This window comes from Rattus rattus, chromosome 15 (genome assembly GCF_011064425.1).
Source record: "Rattus rattus isolate New Zealand chromosome 15, Rrattus_CSIRO_v1, whole genome shotgun sequence".
NCBI classification, from domain to species: domain Eukaryota; kingdom Metazoa; phylum Chordata; class Mammalia; order Rodentia; family Muridae; genus Rattus; species Rattus rattus.
The window spans coordinates 36,579,280-36,598,435 of NC_046168.1; the positions used below are offsets into that span (position 1 = coordinate 36,579,280).

The 19,156-nt window shown below is 46.6% G+C and overlaps 1 protein-coding gene across 3 annotated transcripts in view; it reads right to left on the reverse strand.

Moving 5' to 3' along the window:
• Window positions 1-19,156, reverse strand: part of Tnfaip8 (TNF alpha induced protein 8) — a 113,997-nt gene that overhangs the window by 25,609 nt on the left and 69,232 nt on the right. Inside the window, exon 1 of one of the 3 annotated variants that reach the window (XM_032885856.1) lies at window positions 14,454-15,614. The exons of the other annotated variants lie outside the window; for them this stretch is intronic. Within the exon in view, the coding sequence (XP_032741747.1) occupies window positions 14,454-14,526 (73 nt within the window). The 5' untranslated portion in view covers window positions 14,527-15,614. Of the gene's footprint in view, window positions 1-14,453; window positions 15,615-19,156 lie in introns of those variants that run through there. 3 annotated transcript variants of the gene reach the window in all.

Genomic DNA, 19,156 nt, shown 5'->3' on the forward strand with positions numbered 1-19,156 from the left:
TTTCCCCAGCATGGCTTTGTATTTGACAGACAAATGGTAACTCAAGTGCCAGCACATGATGACTGGAGAATGCAAAAAGAAAGGGTTTCCTTTTGTGCGGACAATCCTGTCTCATCCTTGTTGCATCTAATTTATATATATATATTTTACAAACTATAGTCAAAACAGCTTTCTTGTCATTTTCATATTCTTTAAAATATCTCCTAAGTAAATTCTGAATGACATAGGAAGATAATTAATAGTCGCAGTTTGTATTTTATAGCCAATACTTCTTAAATTCTAACACAGGGGAGGATGCTGCTTAAAACAGGTGCCAGAGTTTTTGTTGTTGTTTTTAGTTAAAGGAGGAAAAAAATTACAGAATTTAAAGAGAAGGCAAGGAAGGGGAGGATTGAAATTTCTTTTAGGGTCTTAGCTAAAGGCAACAAGATCACTAAAAATATTTTGGTATTTGTCAAAACAGCATGGTTCTTCCTGAGTGAAGGAGGGATGTGACTTTAAGAAGTCTAAGAGACTAACTGGAAGGAGCCTTAGGAGTGGGAAATGCTGCTACATGGTGAGGGCTGGACGTTCGAAAGGACAAGTCCACGGTTTGTGAAGCTGTGCAGGCCACGTCCATCTCTTATACTGCTGTGTAGGCAAGTCAGGTAGGAGCCTCAGGAGGGTGACAACTGAAAAGGAGGTAAAAGTCAGAGACAAAAAAAAGTAGACGATACAGACCCAGAAGATTCTCGAGACGATTACAGTATCGTCACAGTCCATTTAAGAAAATCAGCAAGGCACCCAAAGCATGAGAGCAGTTCCATCTGTGTAATACTGAAAGTTAGGCGAAACGAGGACCTGGAAATATGTAAAGTAGCAAAGGGGTTGGCTTTGAACTTCAACATGTAGCAAATGAGTGACAAAGACCTATTATGTCCAAACCCCCCCACTTTATTTAAAGCTTGGAAAATGGTTAGTCATATCTATACTAAACGCTTCCTGTCCACGGGCAGGCTGATGGCAGCCAACTGCCAAGTTCAGTAGCTGCCTACATTCTGTCCATTGACTCATTCATGTGCTATAAAAAAAAGCACCATAGATTGAAAAAAAAATCCGGCTGACGAACACTATGAAAAATATAAAATGAAAACCAGGTCTATTGAGAGGGAGAGGGAGGGGGGGAGAGAGAGAGAGAGAGAGAGAGAGAGAGAGAGAGAGAGAGAGAGAGAGAGAGAGAGAGAGAATAGAAAAATAAAAAAAAGCAGAAGGAAAGTCACAGACAATTCTGCCCGTAAGAGAAGTAAGAGAAGAAGTGCTGGTCCCACAATACTCGAACCCCTACTAAATATCACAGTTCTCTCTTCCAATCTGTCCTAGTTAATGCTTACTGTGAACATGTCCCAGCCTAGAATCACATGGAAAGTTTCTAAATCAAACAAGCGTCTTTAGCAGATTGGTTTGTAGCATGTCTGAGGGACTGTCCCGCTTGTCTTAATTGATGTGGGCAGCGCCATCCCTAGGCAGATGGTCCTGGGCTGCATCAAAAGGCTAGCTGAGCTTTAGCTTACTGATCTCAGAGAGCAGGCAGTCAGGCAGGCAGGCAGGCAGGGGCAGGCAGGCAGGCAGGCAGGCAGGCAGGCAGACTGCAGGCAGGCAGGCAGGCAGGCAGGCAGGCAGGCAGGCAGGCAGGCAGGCAGACTGCGGCAACCAGCAGGCAGGCAGACAGGCAGGCAAGCAGGCAGGCAAACAGGCAGGCAGGCAGGCAGGCGGGCAGGCAGGCAAGGCAGGCAGGCAGGCGGGCAGGCAGGCAGGCAGGCAGGCACAGGCAGACAGGCAGGCAGGCAGGCAGGCGGCGGAGGCAGGCAAGCAGGCAGACTGCAGAGGCAGGCAGGCAAGCGGGCAGGCAGGCAGGCAGGCAGGCAGGCAGGCAGATGGGCAGGCAAGCAGGCAGGCAGGCGGGCGGGCAGGCAGGCGGGCGGGCAGGACAGGCAGGCGGGGCAGGGCAGGCAGGCGGGCGGAAGACAGGCAGATGGGCAGGCAGGCAGGCAGGCGGAGGCAGGCGGGCGGGGCAGACAGGCAGATGGGCAGGCAGGCAGGCAGACGGGCGGATGGGCGGGCAGGCAGGCGGCAGGCAGGCAGGCAGGCAGAGAGACAGGCAGATGGGCAGGGGCAGGCGGGCAGCAGGCAGGCAGGCAAGGCAGGGCAGGCAGCATCCTCCATGGTTTCTGCTGCTTCAGGCTCCTACTTAAGTTCCTGCCCCGACTTCCCCAGATGAACCGTGACCTGGAAGTGTGAGCCACTTCCTCCCTAATGTTAGTTTTGGTCAGAGTATTTTATCACAGCAACAGAAAGAAATTCGAAACCTTCCTCTACCATTAATAAACCCAAAAGTCACTCCTCATCTCTGTGGACAAAAATGCCATAGGCTGTAGCAGGCTCAATGAAGAAAACAGAAGCAACAAGGACAGCTTATCAATCAGTCAGCAATCCAAAAGGATTTGGTCAAAGCATGTTTTCAACAAGAGTCATCTAGGAAATGTAAAGAAACAAGAGCTAAGAGCTAAACCGTATCAGGAAAGTACATGATACTAACAGCTTCTACTGGTTGTAATGCTACCCCCTAAGTATTCGTCTTAGGGAAAGAGAACAGAAAACAGTGAGGAACTGCAAGAATGAACCTTTCCCCTGGCAACCTCAGGGCGGTGTCAGGCGTCAGCTCAGCTGCCCCTCCCAGGAGCAATTAGAATATACCTGATTAACCCTAGACGTGTTGAAACAAGCCAGCTGCAGCACCCTTCCCCCACAGCCAGACACGCAGATGGAATGATCCCACAGCACACAGGAATACAAGGCCGGAAGAGAACTGTGAAGCAACCGCTCCTATGTGTACTTCCAGAGTTAATGGCCTGATCTAGAAGTCAGGACTAAGGCTGAGTGACCAAATAACTTAAGCCAGTTCTATCCATAAAAATCACCAGCCCCAAATTCTTCAGAGTTCCTGTCGGACTTGTTAATGAGGGCAGCCACCAGAATCAGGTGTGTGGCTTCAGTGGCAAGGGGCTCTGGTTTGAAATCTATCCAACAGCCACTTACTCCTGGACCTGCCAGCAGATGGCTCAGAACAGTGGGTGGATCTGAAATGGTTCCCACAGGCAGGCCATACTACTGGGCTAATTGATCATCTGCCCTTTGCTAGTTTTCAGGGGAAATATTTTTATAGCCCCGTAAAAATAAGTGATTAGACATCCCAGGCAGCTCAACCCAGCCCTGGCTTTTGAGGGGCCCCAAGTCGGCAGCAGGATTCCCACTGCCTTCTTTGTGGGCCCCCTGCTCAGACTCAGCCCGAGAAATGTACTTTCCTATGCTCTTTAAATAGCACCGATCCTTTGGCTCCAACTTGGCACAGTACGTTGGCCAACGGCACCCACTCAGCTTCCTGCTAAATCAACCAAAATAAGCAAATTGCCCGAACTCACCCAGGTCGCCGTGATTTCTAGCCTGGTAAATACCGTTGCTCACTTTGGGAGTTTTCAGATACTTTTTGTCCTCCTCCTGCTTCCTCTCCTCCACAAGCCTATGCTCAACGGCTCCCACCCATTCCTTTCCTCCTCCCACCACTCACCAGCCCCCACCCACTCCTGACTTCTCCCTCATTGTTCCCTTACTCTGGAATCTGCCCACAGGTCCCCTCCCTTGACCTCCTGTTCAATCCTGGGTTCCAGTCCTTCCTCCCCCTGCCCTTCCTAGGTGCTATTTGCCCCAGAATTCCACCTCTGTTGACAACTCTCGGGGTGGCTCCTTCTTTAATTATCACCTTCCTCTCAAGAATCTCGAGTCCAGTGTTTGGACCTGTGATCTGAGGAGGGGTGTATTTTCATACTAGCTATTTCGAAACTGACTTACTCAATTTTCATTTTAACCCTGGAAAGAAAAAGAAATGCTTTCATAAGTGCCTCACAATGGGGGGGGGCAGTTGATGCAGTACCATTTCACTCTGACAGAATAATTTGGCAGGAGGAAGAGGCTGTTCCTTTTGCTTTTCATAAAGGGTACAGGGGAAATTTCCCTGCGTGAATGTGGTCAGCAGGCCCGTCTTGGGGTGTCAGTGTGAACCTCCTTATTTACTTAGCTCTTGAGTGAAGCTGTACACAAACACTATCTCCTGGTTTCTTACCAGGAACAAGCTGTGTAACACACTTCTGCTGGCATATGATGACGGTTTTCTACCTTAATTACAAGACGAGATTGAAGTTTTTCAGAATGCTTCAGGTATTCTTAAATCCTGCTTAATATGTTTAAAGTCACAGTTAAAGAGACCTGGATTAGATGCGAAGACTAGACCACCCTGGCAAAGTCCATCAGTGGCTTCCCATGATATATAGCTTATACCAGAAGTAAATAAATGGGGAGAGAGGAAGTTAGACACAAGGGAGGAGAGGACATTTCTCTTACTCTCAAGAGCACAAAGACCTGTATGACACTGTGATAGAATAAGAAATACTTATTCAGTCTTTATTTCTGGCTCCTGGCCAGAGTTTCTAAAACCCTGGGGATTTCCTAAGTGATAGGAACATCTTTTATTATATGTTCTTGGTTCACTATTTCTGTCACAAAGGTCCTAAGTGAGAGAAACATTTTGTTTCTCACAATAAACTCTTACCTGTTTATGCTAATGAGGCAACTCAGACAATATGGATAGTTTGTCTGTCACAGAACCAACCAAGTGACAAGAGGAGCGGCGAGGAACTGGAGACTCAGTTCAGTCACTAATGTCTAATGATCTAACCCCTCATGGAAGTGCCGGGAGCTGGTGGCCCTGGAGTCACAGAGGTGCTTGGGCTCCCACACGTGTCCTTGGTATGTCTTCCATTTGGTTCTAGCTGTGTTGGTTTCTTTATTATAAGTCAGACGCTTCCCTGAGGTTTTGATCTGTGGTAGCCTGTGGGAGAACATTTTCCATCTTTCGTTTGTTTGTTTGTTTGTTTGTTTACCGTTCCCTGGCTATCTTTTCCTGTTACCTTTATGCACTGAAGCTCATCTGATGTGATGCGCCCCCGGTCTGTAGACCTAGACTCTTCTCAACACTGACGGGAGGTGCCGGGATGCACAGAACGAAAGGGGCCCGCTGCTTAGTAAGACTTAGAAGTCACACACAAGGGGAGATGGTGGGCAGCTTAGGAGCCTGGGTATTTATAACAGGGCAGTCTTCATTCACCCACTAAATACCAACTGAATGCCTAAGGCACACTCCAATCCTGTCATGGCCTCCTCAAGCTTTGGCCTCCAGATTTACTTAAACCCAACTTCACGCAAGGCCTCAAACCAAGGCAAAGCTGTCTCTAACATCGGCTCAGCCTTGGCTGGCCATTTCTTCCATGGACTATCCTCCTGGCTTCCAAAAAGCCCATTCTTTCTGGGATTTCCTCCCCCCATTTGCACGAGACTAGTGAGGTCTCCTTTACTAGTCTATCACTGCCCCTGTAAAACAGTCGTTCTCAGGAACTAAAATCATGGTCTAGACTCTCCTTCCTTTATACTCCTCCTTTTGGAGATCAGAGAGCAAGTGATCTCCCCATCTGACTTTGCTCCTTGATATTTATTAAACTAAACCTTGTCCATTGCTGTGGAGCTAGGGGAAGCTCTGTAAGTGATATATGTAGGTCTATATATGGCGCTAAGTACAGTTACCATCTTAAAAATTGTTACCATGCAGTAGGATACTAAGTCTGATAACTAGGCTGTGTAGTGTTACTGATTCCCAGAGCGGGACTTGTTATCAATTTGCTCCCCACTCAGTCATTACTCACAAGGATGCTACACCCCGGCAGTTAACTCTTCAATGCTGGCAAACCATCAGAACAAGATCTGACACTTACTCTCTCATAGTCATCGCCAGGGGCTGTGGGCGACAGTAGGTTGCTGTCCCCCAACCAGTTCATAAAAACAAACGATCTGACTCCCAGAATGCACCAGGCTTGCAGGCTCCGGGGAAGGTAAGGCTGTGGGAGGGGCATCTGTTCCAGCAGTGGCATGCTCCGTGCCCGGTGCTGACTTGACTCCTTCTCCACCCACACACATACAACACATTCTCCTGAAGAGTTCCCCACCCAGCCAGCACTCCCAATAACTACTTAGTCTTAAATGATATCCTTAAAGGAATGAAAACACATGAGCCCACTGAGTAAGCCTCTCCTTTGGCCTGCTGCTTGCAAAACCAGGGGATCCCATAGGCTTTATTTGTAGAGCAAAACAGTATTCCGTGGTGCCTCATCTTTTATTCTCACTGGAGAAGGTTGAACAGGGACACTTCCTTCGTTCAAACATTCCATATACATTTTTAAGCTACCCCAAAAGGTCGTGAATGACACCTATACAAAAAGATTTGAACCCTCCTGTTTCAAGGAGATCTCAGGGCCTGAAGCCAGAGCCTGTGTTTGCATACAGCCTCACTTGTACGTATGCCAGGAAGTGGGTAGATGAAGCCTAGTGGGCAGTGTTAGCCTTGGTGCCTCATCTCCAAAATGAAATGTTCAGATAAAGAGATCCGGGATGCAATGCTACTTCTTATCCCCGAACATGGCGATTCTACATGCAGCTTGCAGTAAGGATTGCTTTCGTTACACAGCATTTGCTAGACAGACCTTTCTTAAACATCATAGACTTCATTTCATCCTAATTGATTTTCAGTATTATTTTAGGAACAACTCTCTACATGTGCATGTACCATGCTTGTTTCCATAAATCCCCAACGGAAATGTCTACAAACCAAAGGTTTGGCAAATCTTTGACTTCTGTATCATGTTCAGATGAAATCACTGGATCTCAAGATTTTTCTGGCTGCTGTGTTCTCTTCCACCCACCCATCCTTTGGCTACTTCCTGGATCACTAATGGCCAGGAGCAGGGGATGTAATCATCCAGGCTCTCCTGACAGCTCAGTGGCATCGTAATCCAAGAGCAACAAAGGCACGGTGTACAGTCAGGCTGGTAATATTTTCAGAGGTGCATATGGGGACCTCGGTTCAGCTTTTAGAGGTGGGGTACTAGGTACTGCAAGGCCAGCGAGTGGCTCACTGTAGAAGAAAGAGTGGGCCATATCTCAAAACGAGTTTTCTACTCTTAGTCCTTGTCAGCACACTGCACTCTTGGGCTAATGACTACACAAATGGAAACAGATGGTCGTGTCTGGCCTTTGAGAGAGCATGCTATGCCTTTTGCATTACGTGTGATGTCAAGCTCAGGAAAACCAACAACCAGGCATTGCAGCACAACCAGCCTTCATCACTACCTAGCTTCGTCTTGGCATTCCCTCTGCCAAGCAAGAGCCATGAAGAGAAGACACAAGAGAGGTACCGGGCAAGGCAATAAACGAGAACTTGGAAGTGCCACATCATATGTGGCTGAGATGGTAAGAAAAAATAACACAGTGTCCCAAGGATCTCCATTACTACTGAAGAGGATTCTAGCAAGTCACCACCATGAAATAACCAAGACCCCCTCCCCCCAATAATAATTATTTGGCCAGCAAAACTATGAAACTCCTAGAGGAACACCTTCCAGATAATGAAACAGAATGGGGCTTTTTAGGGGAGAAGACCAAAAAGACAGAAAACTAAAGCAAATGCAAACAAATGAGAGTACATGAAATAGTAAAGGCATCAGTGGGGCAAAGGGAACCATAAAGGTTTAACCTGCAAAACAGAAAATATCTGCAAACCGTTTATCTGACAAGAGACAGATATCTATGATGTCTGGAGGTTGAGCAACTCAATGGTTAAATGTTCAAATGGTTGGGTTTAGTTGCCCAACTAAAACCTGGAAGAACTGTCTGTGCATTTCTCAAGTGAATACAAATGTCCACTCAATACAAATGCCCAAAGCCTTTGTTCAACCCTTGTCATCAGGGAAACATAACTGGAAACTATAGGGACATGCCATCACCTCAGTGACAATCGCTATCAGCAAAAGGAGAAACAAAATCAAACACACTGGCATGTATTTTGAGGGAAAAAAGGGAATTTGTAATACTATTGGTAGAAGTATAAATGAATATAATGTTACAGGAAACAGTACAGAAGTTCCTCCAAAGCAAACAAACAACAACAGAAACAGAATTACCACACCATCCAACAATCCCACTTACTGAGTGTATATCCAAAGGAAGTAAAATCAGACCTGCACCCCCCATACTTAACACAGCACTTTATAATAACGAAGATCTGGAATCCACATGGGTGTTCACTAACAAATAAAGAAATGATATGAGTTTAAAATGCAATACCTTTCAGCCATAAAAATAAGTGGATTCCCATCCTCTGTGAGAATGTGACTTGACCTTATTCTGTTCGGTGAAATAAGCCAGGCAGAGAAAGTCAAACAGCACACGGTCAGGTACAAAATACATTACACAGAAGGAGAATGTTCCAGTGTTCTCCAGCCTGGCGGTGACTACAATCAACTAGAACGTCAGCTAGCTCTAGAAGGCACCTCCTGCACTTGGGCTCCTCTCGGTTTGTAGGAGCCACACATCTGCTGCCAGCTGTGCTGGCTTCTAGGTCTCCTGCCCTTGGGCTGGACAGAGGCACTTGAGAGTGCCGGGCAGCTGCCTCCAGGAACGAGGCAGCAGAGAGAGCCACACAAGCATGAAGTGAGACGGGTGCTCAGCACCGACTCTAGCAGAGAGGATAACTCAGTATCTTCTAGCTCCAAACTGCTTCTTCTGTCTTCAGGGAAATTCACGATGCAGGCAGGCTGCTTAGACCGCAGAGATGAAGGGTGCACGCTTGTTTTGCTTGTACTAGTTACAGCACTCGAGTGAAACACTAAGGAAATCAAATAGGCCTGGCCTCTGGATTCAGAAGGCACTGTTTCTACTTCTGTAGAGGCCAAGGCAATGCCTCTAAGCAACGCTCTCTAGGATTCTGCCATGCCACACATCTTCACTTAAAATTAATTCCTTGATAGGGCATCATTAGCTCCTTTGATATGAGGTGACCCCAGTTTGGTTTAGGGAGTTCAGGAAAGGAAAATGTGTACCCTTTTTGTCGAAAAGTTCCTAAAGCACAGGCAAACAAAACTACTGTACATAGGGTCAAAACTGAACACACTGGGAAAGTGTGGGAGGGCAAGGAACAGCCTGGCAAAGTATTCTCTGCCAAATGGGTGTACATGGAGACAGAGCCCACTTGAGGCAGAGCCAGAGAGAGATCACAACCAAACAGGGCTGTTGTGAGGAATGAGGAAGCAGAGTCCTGCTGGTCAAGTGGTGGGGTGGATTGTTGTGGTCAAGGTAATGCAAACAACAACTTGCAGAAGCCTCCTTTCCACAGCTGAAGGAATCGGCTGCCACTTCCCACAACCACTACTGGGATCAGAAGCACCTTCTCCCCCAGCAGCAAGGCAGGAACTCGAGCTAGCCAAGACCTATCAGATGGCTAATCTCTGGGATGTTGAAGGTCGAGGATGACCAAATACTCTGTAACAGAAATCTGAGCAGTCAGAGGCAGTGATGGCAACCTAGTCAGACCGTTCTTGGGTCTCTGGCTATGCTACCTGACGCATCCTGAAATCGCGGGTTTCCAGCCTGTTAGTAGTGCTATGGATTTGGTCTCAAAACTCCCCCACAGGCTTATATTTAAAGGCTCTCAGTATTCAGTGAGAAGATGGTAGGGTTTTCTGGTAACTGGAAGAGTACCAAGGTGAGACCTTGGCTTGTCTTTTGCTCTTTTAGTTTCCTAGCAACCACATTAATGGTCTTCCTTTCAATGAGAAGCTGCCATCAGTACAGACCCAAGGCAAGAGCTCCATCAATCAGGCCCTGAAACCTCTAACACTGTAAACCGTTCATTCAGTAGGGTACATTCCTGTAATCGTAGAACCCAGGAGGGTGGGACAGGAGGATAGTGATTTAAGGTCTAGCATGGGCTACATAGTAAAACCCTATTTCAAAACCAAACAGTTAGTTTTCTTTTAAAAAAGTGTTTTCAAAGAAGTTAATTACCTCGGGGATTTTGTTATAGTGACAGAAAACTGTCTAACACAGAGAATATATAAATTATTCAAAATTTCCAACAATTATTTTGTTTACAACAACAGAAACTACACTCCACTTTTTGCCATTGCTAGTTACTGGGGTGATTACTATAATAATATAAAGAAGATATATTCCAGAATTAACAAGGAAGATAAAGTGGGAAACCTTTCTTGGTGACCAGTTGGAGGCAGAAGACAAAGGAAGGAATGGACAGAGTTGGCAAAGAACATCCAGGTCTATAGTTCGAAATCCAAAAAGGAGGATGTAACATACAGTGGAAGCACAGAAGGAGATCAGTTCTATGCTGGCGGAAGAGGTGTGGTCATGGGAGACTTATTGAATGGAAGGTCTCTGTTCAATGTTCAAAGCAGAGTGTCTACTGGGAAGCTCTGTACACAGGTGGTTCTTAGAGGAGTCCAGGGTGGAGGGATAGTAGAGTCCATGAAAGAGCTAGAAAAATAAAAAGGAAACCAAGGGATGGGTGATGTTCAAGGAACCCAGGAAGATGTTGGTCCCTAGTATCAAATACAGTTGTGTTTTGTTGGTGGTAGTAGCTTTAATTGCATTTATTTATGTGGGGTATGTGTGTGTGTGTGTGTGTGTGTGTGTGTGTGTGTGTGTGTGTATGTGCCATAGCAATTGTGTAAAGGTTGTGGAGTTCAAAGGACAACTTGTAGGAATTGGTTTTCTCCTTCCATGAGAGTTCCAGGGATTGAATTCAGATCATCCAGCATGGTGGCAAGCACCTTTATTGACTGATCCATATTACTGGCCTTTAAATTATTATCATTATTACTATTACTATTACTATCACTACTATACTACTACTACTACTACTACTACTACTACTACTACTACTACTACTAGCAGTTCTTTTAAAAGGACAAAAGATTTGAGCAGAGGGTTATGATGATTTTGACACATTTGTGGAATGATGAACCAAAAAGATGAATGACAAAAAAAACCCTCATGAAACAAAGCACAAAAATCAACCTGATTTCAGTAAGATAAGGTAGCAGGAAAAGAGCATTTAATGGCCAGGTGTGTTGGTTTGCATCTAATCCCAGCACATAGGAGGCTGAGACAGGAGCACCACTGTGAGTTCAAGGCTTGCCTTGGCTACATAGCCGCTATGTCTTGAAAATAAAAACAAAGTATGTTTAAGGGTTCATTGTCAAGGTTGGGTAAGTAACGCCTAAAGTTGGACGAAGTGATGAGGAGAAGCCTCATAAACAAGGCATCCGCTTATTCTATGGTGTTTAATGGGCACCTCTTCTGTGCGGGTGCTAAGACTCTTGCTCAGGAGCCTGCTCAGGAGAAAGATTAGCCAGTACTGTGTGTGTGTCAGCAAGGGCAGGGACAAGTGTTCTGAGAGAAGGCAAATGGGCATCTTGGTTCAGACTTCGGGGCGTGGGGGGTGCTTGGTCCAGAAAAGGCTTCTCCAAAGAGTTGACCAAGAAAAGAGTTCAGATAAACAAAAGGGTTTTGGTGCAAAAAAAAGAATAGCATCAAGAACTAGTACCCTAGAGTGTGGGATTACCCTCTCATCTAAGCACGGAGGAGAAGGAGCCATGAAAGACTGTGCGGGACCTCAAGATGGAAGGGAGTAGCAAAGATACCTACTCCAAGGCTTGAGGATGATGGTGAGTGTGGCAGAAGGGGAGCCTGTCAGTCTACGAGCAGGAGGTTGTGTAATGGCCTCCACGTTTGTTGTGAAATAGCAGGACTGGTGGGTGAGTCAGGAGAGGCCTAGGTTAGGTAAAGGGAAATGGTTAGTGTGGGCAACAGTGGAGAGAGCTGCACTCTCTCGCCAGCCAACCCTCAGTTCTCTCCCAAGTCCTCACAAAGCAATAATGGCCTTCGAATTTCCACTCTAAAACTTCTGACTGACTCCAAGGCAAAGGAGTCTTGGGCCCTTCGGTGCTTATGTCGAGATCATCGGCAGTGATCTCAGCCATCGTTCATTTTTACCACGCTCATAATCAAGCAATGTACTCAACAGGAAGCAACTAAATGCCAAATATGTGGATATTAATTGTCTCCTCAGGAAGCCCATATCCACAGGAAACTGTTGACATCCTCTTTTCAAAGGCATCCTCCTCCTTAATGGACTGGGCTCTTCCCATCTACTCTATGTCTAGATATCTTAACTCTGTCTCCTTTTGATCAAGCGAGTCCTGGATCCCCCACCCCACCCCCACTTTAAGCACAGTCACTTACTGACTGAGCAGGCGAAATGAAAGCATTTCTTTAGGAGGTGACTATAGCTGGGAGCTACCGCTGGCACGGAATCAAGTGCATTCTAAGCTATGTGAGCTGAACAATCTCCCCAGTCAGATGCGTCCACAGTCATGCACATGCACAAATAAACGGGCCTCTAAGGACTTCTATGTCTGACCATGCTTTCTCCAGATTCAATCCCTGCCAAAGTGCACCAGTCTCTTACTAGGCTTCGGAATGATGAGTTAGGAGTATCTACCATTACAACGAATTAGGTGCAAAGCGTCCAAGGGCAATTTTCCTGCAGCTCAGAGAGTTTGAAGGGCTTCTGCTGATTCTCACTACACAGGATGGACACGAGTGCCTCCAGAGGAAGGGAGGTAGGGAAGATTGGAACCAGGATAAACGAGTAAGGAAACTGACTGGAGATAGATAGTGTGAGGGATTAGGTCTCATAAAATAGCTGGCAAATTCTCTCTCCCTCTCCCTCTCCCTCTCACTGTCCCTCTCCCTCTCTCAAACATGCATCCTAGCAGAAGATTCAATAAATCAGTTTGGTCAATAAAGTAATATAGTTCAATTTTCCTCAGACTTAGTGAAAAAAAAAAAAGAAAGAAAAAAAGAAAAGAAACTTACCCTAACTTCTATATCGGTTCAAAATTCTAGCAGCTCAGATTAATTGAAAAGAAATGAACGTTTTGGGCTTCCTTTAAAATGCAAAGGGCAAAGCCTGTGGGGCACGTACACCTCTGCAGGCAGGGCAGGTGAGGGCCAAGCTGAAGACCCATCACACCAGCTTCCACACAGCTTGCAAACTCCCTACCAGAGCCAGTCAAGGACGGGATATTGTGAATGTTGTTAGAGGGAGGCATAATACAGTTGACCTGGCAGTTTTTCATCTGACCCCCCACCCCCTCCGCCTTTCCTAAAAGACAGGGAATAACAGCCCTGGAAGAAAATGCTAATCTAAGTGCTATGCAATTATAAAAACGTTCAAGAATGGTTTTCTCAGCTCGGCTCCTATTTCTCTTTGACTACTTTTGACTTCGTGTAAATGGTGCAAGACGGAAAAAGAAAGCATCCCTCAGCATAAAGTTCTCTTGGTACGGAGGCCGCGACAAGGAAACATCCAGTTCCAAGAAGTCCACAGAGAGCTCAAACACAATTCTCCTGATGTCACTTTTCCCACTGCTCAAACACAATCCCCCTGATGTCACTTTTCCCGATGCCTGGGCCGTATTTCAATTGACAGCTTCCCTTACTCCACAAAGCTAGGTACACGACCACACCACCGGAAAGCCTACATTGCAAAAATGCAGAACTTTCCTTGCTCCAACACTGCCTCAGCTTTGACTGACTTGCGACTTAGCAGTCTCCCAAGAAGCGACTTGAACAGAAAGGCAGATTTCACAACCTTGAACACCCCCACCTGACTAATTTCCTCCAGCTACCCCTACCCCCCAGCCCATTTACAAATGGACTTTTGTATACATAAAGTTGCAGGGAACAAAGCGCACAAACACTCACACACAAATAAACTCCCAGGCTAACACCAGCTATAATAGTGTTTTGGTTGGAGTTCTTCCAGCCCTGTCACCAGCTCTGTTAGGAGTAAATGAAACTCTTGCTTTTGCAAACACAGAAAGGAACAAACTCTCCTGTTTCAAAGGACAAAAAGGGCCCCCTCACATCTTTCAGTCCCCTGGAAAACTAACTGCAGAATGTCTGGCATGAAAAATAAATAAATAAATAAAAGGGGGAAAAAAACCCTAACATATTCCGCAAATAAAGATCTTTCACTTCTCTCCTCGCTCAGCTTCTCCTTTTAGCCGGAAATATACGTTCCTTCCAATTCCTGACACCCCTTTTCAAAGGGACCCTGCCTCAGACTCTTACTGGGAATCCAGCTTTGGGTTGTCCCCAGGCAGGCAGGCAGGCAGCCCATTCCAGGCGCGTTTTGTATTCTCAACAATCAAAGCCCGCTTTCTCCTTTCCAGAGAAATCTGAAAAGCAGCCTTGGTGGGCTGGCTTGGCTAGGTCTGATGCTGGATCCCTTGCCCCTTAACTGCCTGGCTGGTGGGACAGGGCTGCCTACTCTCTAAGTCCAGCCAGGCAACGACAAAGTTCCCCACCGCTCTCTCAGAGCTCCCATCAGCTCCGGCTCCCGCCTTCCTCTACATTCCTGCGCTGAACTTGGCGGAGTCCAGCGGCTGGCGTACCTTCCCTGGGCTCCTCCGCCTCGGAGAGCATGCTGTCGGGGTGCACAGCCGCAGGCGCCACCGCCACGGACATGGACGTGAGGCTGCGAGGCTCCCAGACCAGTGTGATGTGCGCGGGCGGGACGCAGTGGGAGGAAGCCTCTGAGATCAGAACCTCCCGGGGCGGGCGTCTGGCTGCGGGAGGGATTTTGAGGGGAAAGTTCCGCAGGAGTGACGAATCGCACGGGGCTGGGCTGCAGGAGTCCGCCCCCGAGGGGCCGCTACGGGTGGAGGCGACCGGGCAGGTGGGGCCCAGCGCAGGAAAGGTGCTCTGGAGTGCGCGGCAGTGAGGGGCAGCCGTTCATGGGGGCATACGCGCACTACATCTGGGGGTGACATTTTCGACACTCTCTGTCTTGGATTTTTATACGCCCCAATTCGTGAGAAGTCTTCTGATTGTTATTTTTCAGGCTAGTGATACAGATGCTGTGCAAGCGTTTGGAAGGGTCTTCCTGTTCACAAAGCAAAACTTCACCAGCGCCAGGACGGGCCTCTAAGGAAAGTAGGGCAGGATAGGCAGAGGGCCCTTATGCATGGCTGGCTCTCTAACCAAGCTGCTGGGAGCTAAAGGCCTCTCTGGCTTTGGGAAATGCTGACAGGCAGGAGATAAAAGGGCAAAGGGCGGCAGGACATAGACAACAGCAGCCATCCTGTCCTCTGCTCCCCACCTGGCTTCTACCACTGGCTCAGAGGAAGTCATCTTAGCTCAGGGGTGGCTAGACCGCTCCCACCAGCCTATCTGTCTTATACAGATTAGTTTTACAGGGCCTTGTTTAAACACCTACACCAGGGTGAGGGGCCCCAAGTAAAATACCCGAAAGGAAAACACCCAATGGAAAGAAATATCTGGCTGGATATTGTTACATTCTCCTATAACCAAGAAAGGTTACATTCTTTAAGAAATGTATTTTCCAGCTGCCTCCCTTTTCCTTATATCATTTTTATATGGAAAGGAGGATGGAGTCCAGGCCTTGTGGTAAATTTAGCGATGGACGATGTAAACTGCTCAGGTTTTTTGAGTCTTAGTTTAGATTTAGTTCTATTTATTATTTATAGGACCTTAAGGGGGAAAAAATCTCAAGTATCCATTTGCTTATCTATAAAATGAAGACAAAAGCAATATGTAATTCACAGACTTGGCTGGTATTACAGATGGAACTATAAATAAAGTGATTTGAAACCGTAAGTTCTACACACAGGCTGTCACTAACCACTGCACCTTATTACAATGAACTTTCGTAAGGAGACTCTTGCCTTTTATTCCTCCGTGCAGTTTGAACAGTATCAGTGCTATTCCCTGGCAAGGGGGGATATTATAGTTAGAGCTCTATGGTCTGATACTAAATCGGTCCCTACTGCCGAGTGATTCTAACATGCTTGAGACCCTACCAGAATTTTATCTCAGATTTATTGAAAGGGCAAGATGAACTGAGACTAGTAATAGCCAGAGGGGGAAAAAGAAACATCTGGAAAAGATCAGTGCTGTAGAGCCTACAGGAACTGAGCATGCCTGGAAAAGAATAGCAGGCTGTACCCTGCTGAAAACTGCTCTCCTGTGCCCCACGTCCTAGAGCTGCTGGGACAGACAACCTATGCTCAGTAATCTTATATTCGTGGCGGACACAAAGGATGGCAATGCACTTGGCCTTGCCTGTCCTTCTGAGGAATCATTCTGCCCCTCCCTACCCTACAGCATCTGGCTTTGCCTTCCTCCTTCCCTTCTCCCGGCCAGATGTCCATAGATGTCCACCTGGGCCTCTGAGGAAGCTCGCCACAGCTGTTTGCTACACAAATGAGATACCTTCTGTGGATCTATAGCTGGAGAGAAGCAGCACCTTTTGAAGGTGAGGTGGCAATTATGCAAATCAAAGCAGCCCAGCTTCACATCCATTGGCTCCAAGCAGAAAGACTTTCTTCTTTCAGAAAATGCCCCCTTTATGTCATACTTATTAAATGTCCTTTCACAAATCTGAGTATGTGCAACCCCACCCCCACCCCCAGTTCTGTTAAGTAAAAGTCCATAATACCCTGCTTGTTTTTACATTGGTTCACAAAAAGTCCTTCAGCCCAGCCCAGGTTAGTCAAGGAGAACGTGTGCTGAATGAACAGTTTAAAGGCCACCTCGGCAGCCTGGTAATCAATTTAGCATCCTGTTAACAGCCCTGCAGAACTTTGAACATTCACCGGGATCCTTGAGAAACCTCCAGAGAAGTTTTTTTTTTATTCAAATGGAGTCCGACAGTCACCTTAGGGAAGAGTGTTCTGATGCAGCTCAAGAGCAATGCCCAGGCCCTTTTAAGACTGGACAGGGTGAGCACTATGTAGCCATCGGCGTGACCTCAAAGCCATGTGCCCTAGGCAGGCAAACCAGTCTGTTTCATGCCTCCAACTTGCAAAACCATGACAGCTGATAGCTGGCTCTATGTGATTCTCTCTCTCTCTCTCTCTCTCTCTCTCTCTCTCTCTCTCTCACACACACACACACACACACACACACACACACACACACACACACACACACACACACAGCCTTATACTACTTCAAGTGACGACTTAGTGTTGATTTTCTCAGGCTTTTACTCAAAGACAGTTGGGCTAGCCAGTGACTAATGCTCTAATACGCCACACAGTGATCTGCACTGCCTATAAGATCTATTCGCTTTTTGTCTTTTGGAGATGGGGGTTCATGGATCCCAGGCTGGTTAGGAATTTGTATATGGTCAAGGATAACCTTGAACTTCTGATTTCTTCTGCTTTCACCCCCCAATGTGCTGGGATTAGAGGCGTGCACCACCATGTCTTGTTTAGGTGGGGCTGGGGATTGAACCCAGTGCTTCATGGGTTTGAGGTAAACTCTCTATCAGCTAAGCTGTCTCCCCAGTCCCCCACTGACTCTTGTATGACTAAGAAACAGTTCAGTGTCCTTACCTGAGCAATAAGCTCAGAATTCATACTAACCATCCATTATAGATCACCTAATTCAAAGTAGCAACTAAATCGGCAACATTTCCCATCTAGAAAAGGGCATACTTAAATTTACGTTCATCCCTACCCGTGTGCAGGTATATTCTGTCTGTATCACGGTGGGAGAATTCAAGCACTGCAAAGGTTCTGTGGTTTATCCATTCCTCCAGGCATTCCCCACTATTTATACAAGTCACATATAACTGGGTCTTCTCTAGCTAGAACTTCCTTCTACAATTTTGATAATTCTGGACCATGGATTAAATCCATTCCTTACAAGGCACCAGGTTCTATGAAAAAAATGTATTAATGCCAACCCATCTAAACTAAATCTTAATAAGTCAACTAAATCTCATGCAACAGGACAAGTCTCTTAAATTATGTTCTAATGATGCTACTTTTCAAAGAAAAGAGGAAGTGGCTGTAACCTGGGCTTTGGGCCCTTTGGCTCCCAGAGACTCAGGTGCTTCAGAGGAACAAGGTGGGTCAGAGAAGTTTCAGTTCAGAAGGCTGGCAAGCAGAAGTGGGAAGAGCTGGTGTGACCGCTCAGAAGCATCGTGCTATCCCATACTCCAGCAGACTCAAGGAGGGTCTGGATCTGCAGGGGAGAACGGGCTCCTCTGCCACCCGCTCCTTCTACTGGCTATGGGAATAAGGGACTAAGGAAATAAAACCACGGAAATGAGGAGATAAAAACTATTGACAGCGTGACCAAAGCTTCTCATGGAGCTATCAATAGTTTTTATTTCTGCCCTGGGATCAGGATGCTGAATCTGAACATGGTCACAAAATGGCTGTTTACAAAGTATTCTCAGGCTATCCTCAAATTTTCTATTACCTGTCTGCAAAAACTCCCATGATCTGTGTATAAAACTGACCTTGGTTTACCCTGTTCTGAAATACGGAAAAGATCTTTTCCTTGGTCCCCTGTGCTTGGGCTTTGGACCTTCCGTCCTCTCCCTTCACACACAGATACACTCACATCCAATCCTCTAAAACACAGGAAAGCCTCTCTGGGCATCGTCTACAGTTCTCACTGCCCAGGATGCCAGCTCTCTGTGTGTAACAGTGGAGGCCACTTACGGACCTTCAGAGAAGAGTAAACGTGTGTGTCATATGACCTTGTACATCGATGAGTTTGACGAGTCGATAGGTAACTTTGGGGAGTTAGAACACAAGTGCCTAAATTAATAAAGGCCGTAGAAGTGTGGAAGTGGGAAGAGAAAGGTACTGGTCACCAGATTCTGGGAGCGTGCAGCTATGGGTAAATTCCATTCAGATTTTCAATGACAGTTCCAGCAAATCTTACATAATCATTAATGTTCTGGGTGTGCGCGAATAGCTCTGAGGGAGGAGGAAGAAGCAGTGACACGGAGGTGCGCGCTGGCAGGCAGACAGCCAGCCATGCATCTGGCACACACTTGTTTCCTAGGAATCCATTGTTTGTTTCTGTTTCTCTCCTAGGACATCATCCTTGCTACAAAGTTTCGAGGAGATGCTCGCACCAGGCTGGAAACTATCTGAAAGGTTCGTGAGTCCCGGATCCTTTCCCGGATCCTTTTTCTAGAATGCGCATCGGTAATTCCTTTCATTTACTTTCTCCCTTTGGAAGCAGCATTGGAATTGTTGGAGCTTTTTTAGGAGACCTTTAACAGGATTTCAGTGTGGGCATTAAATTTAGGTTCGTAGGAGAAGGGCAG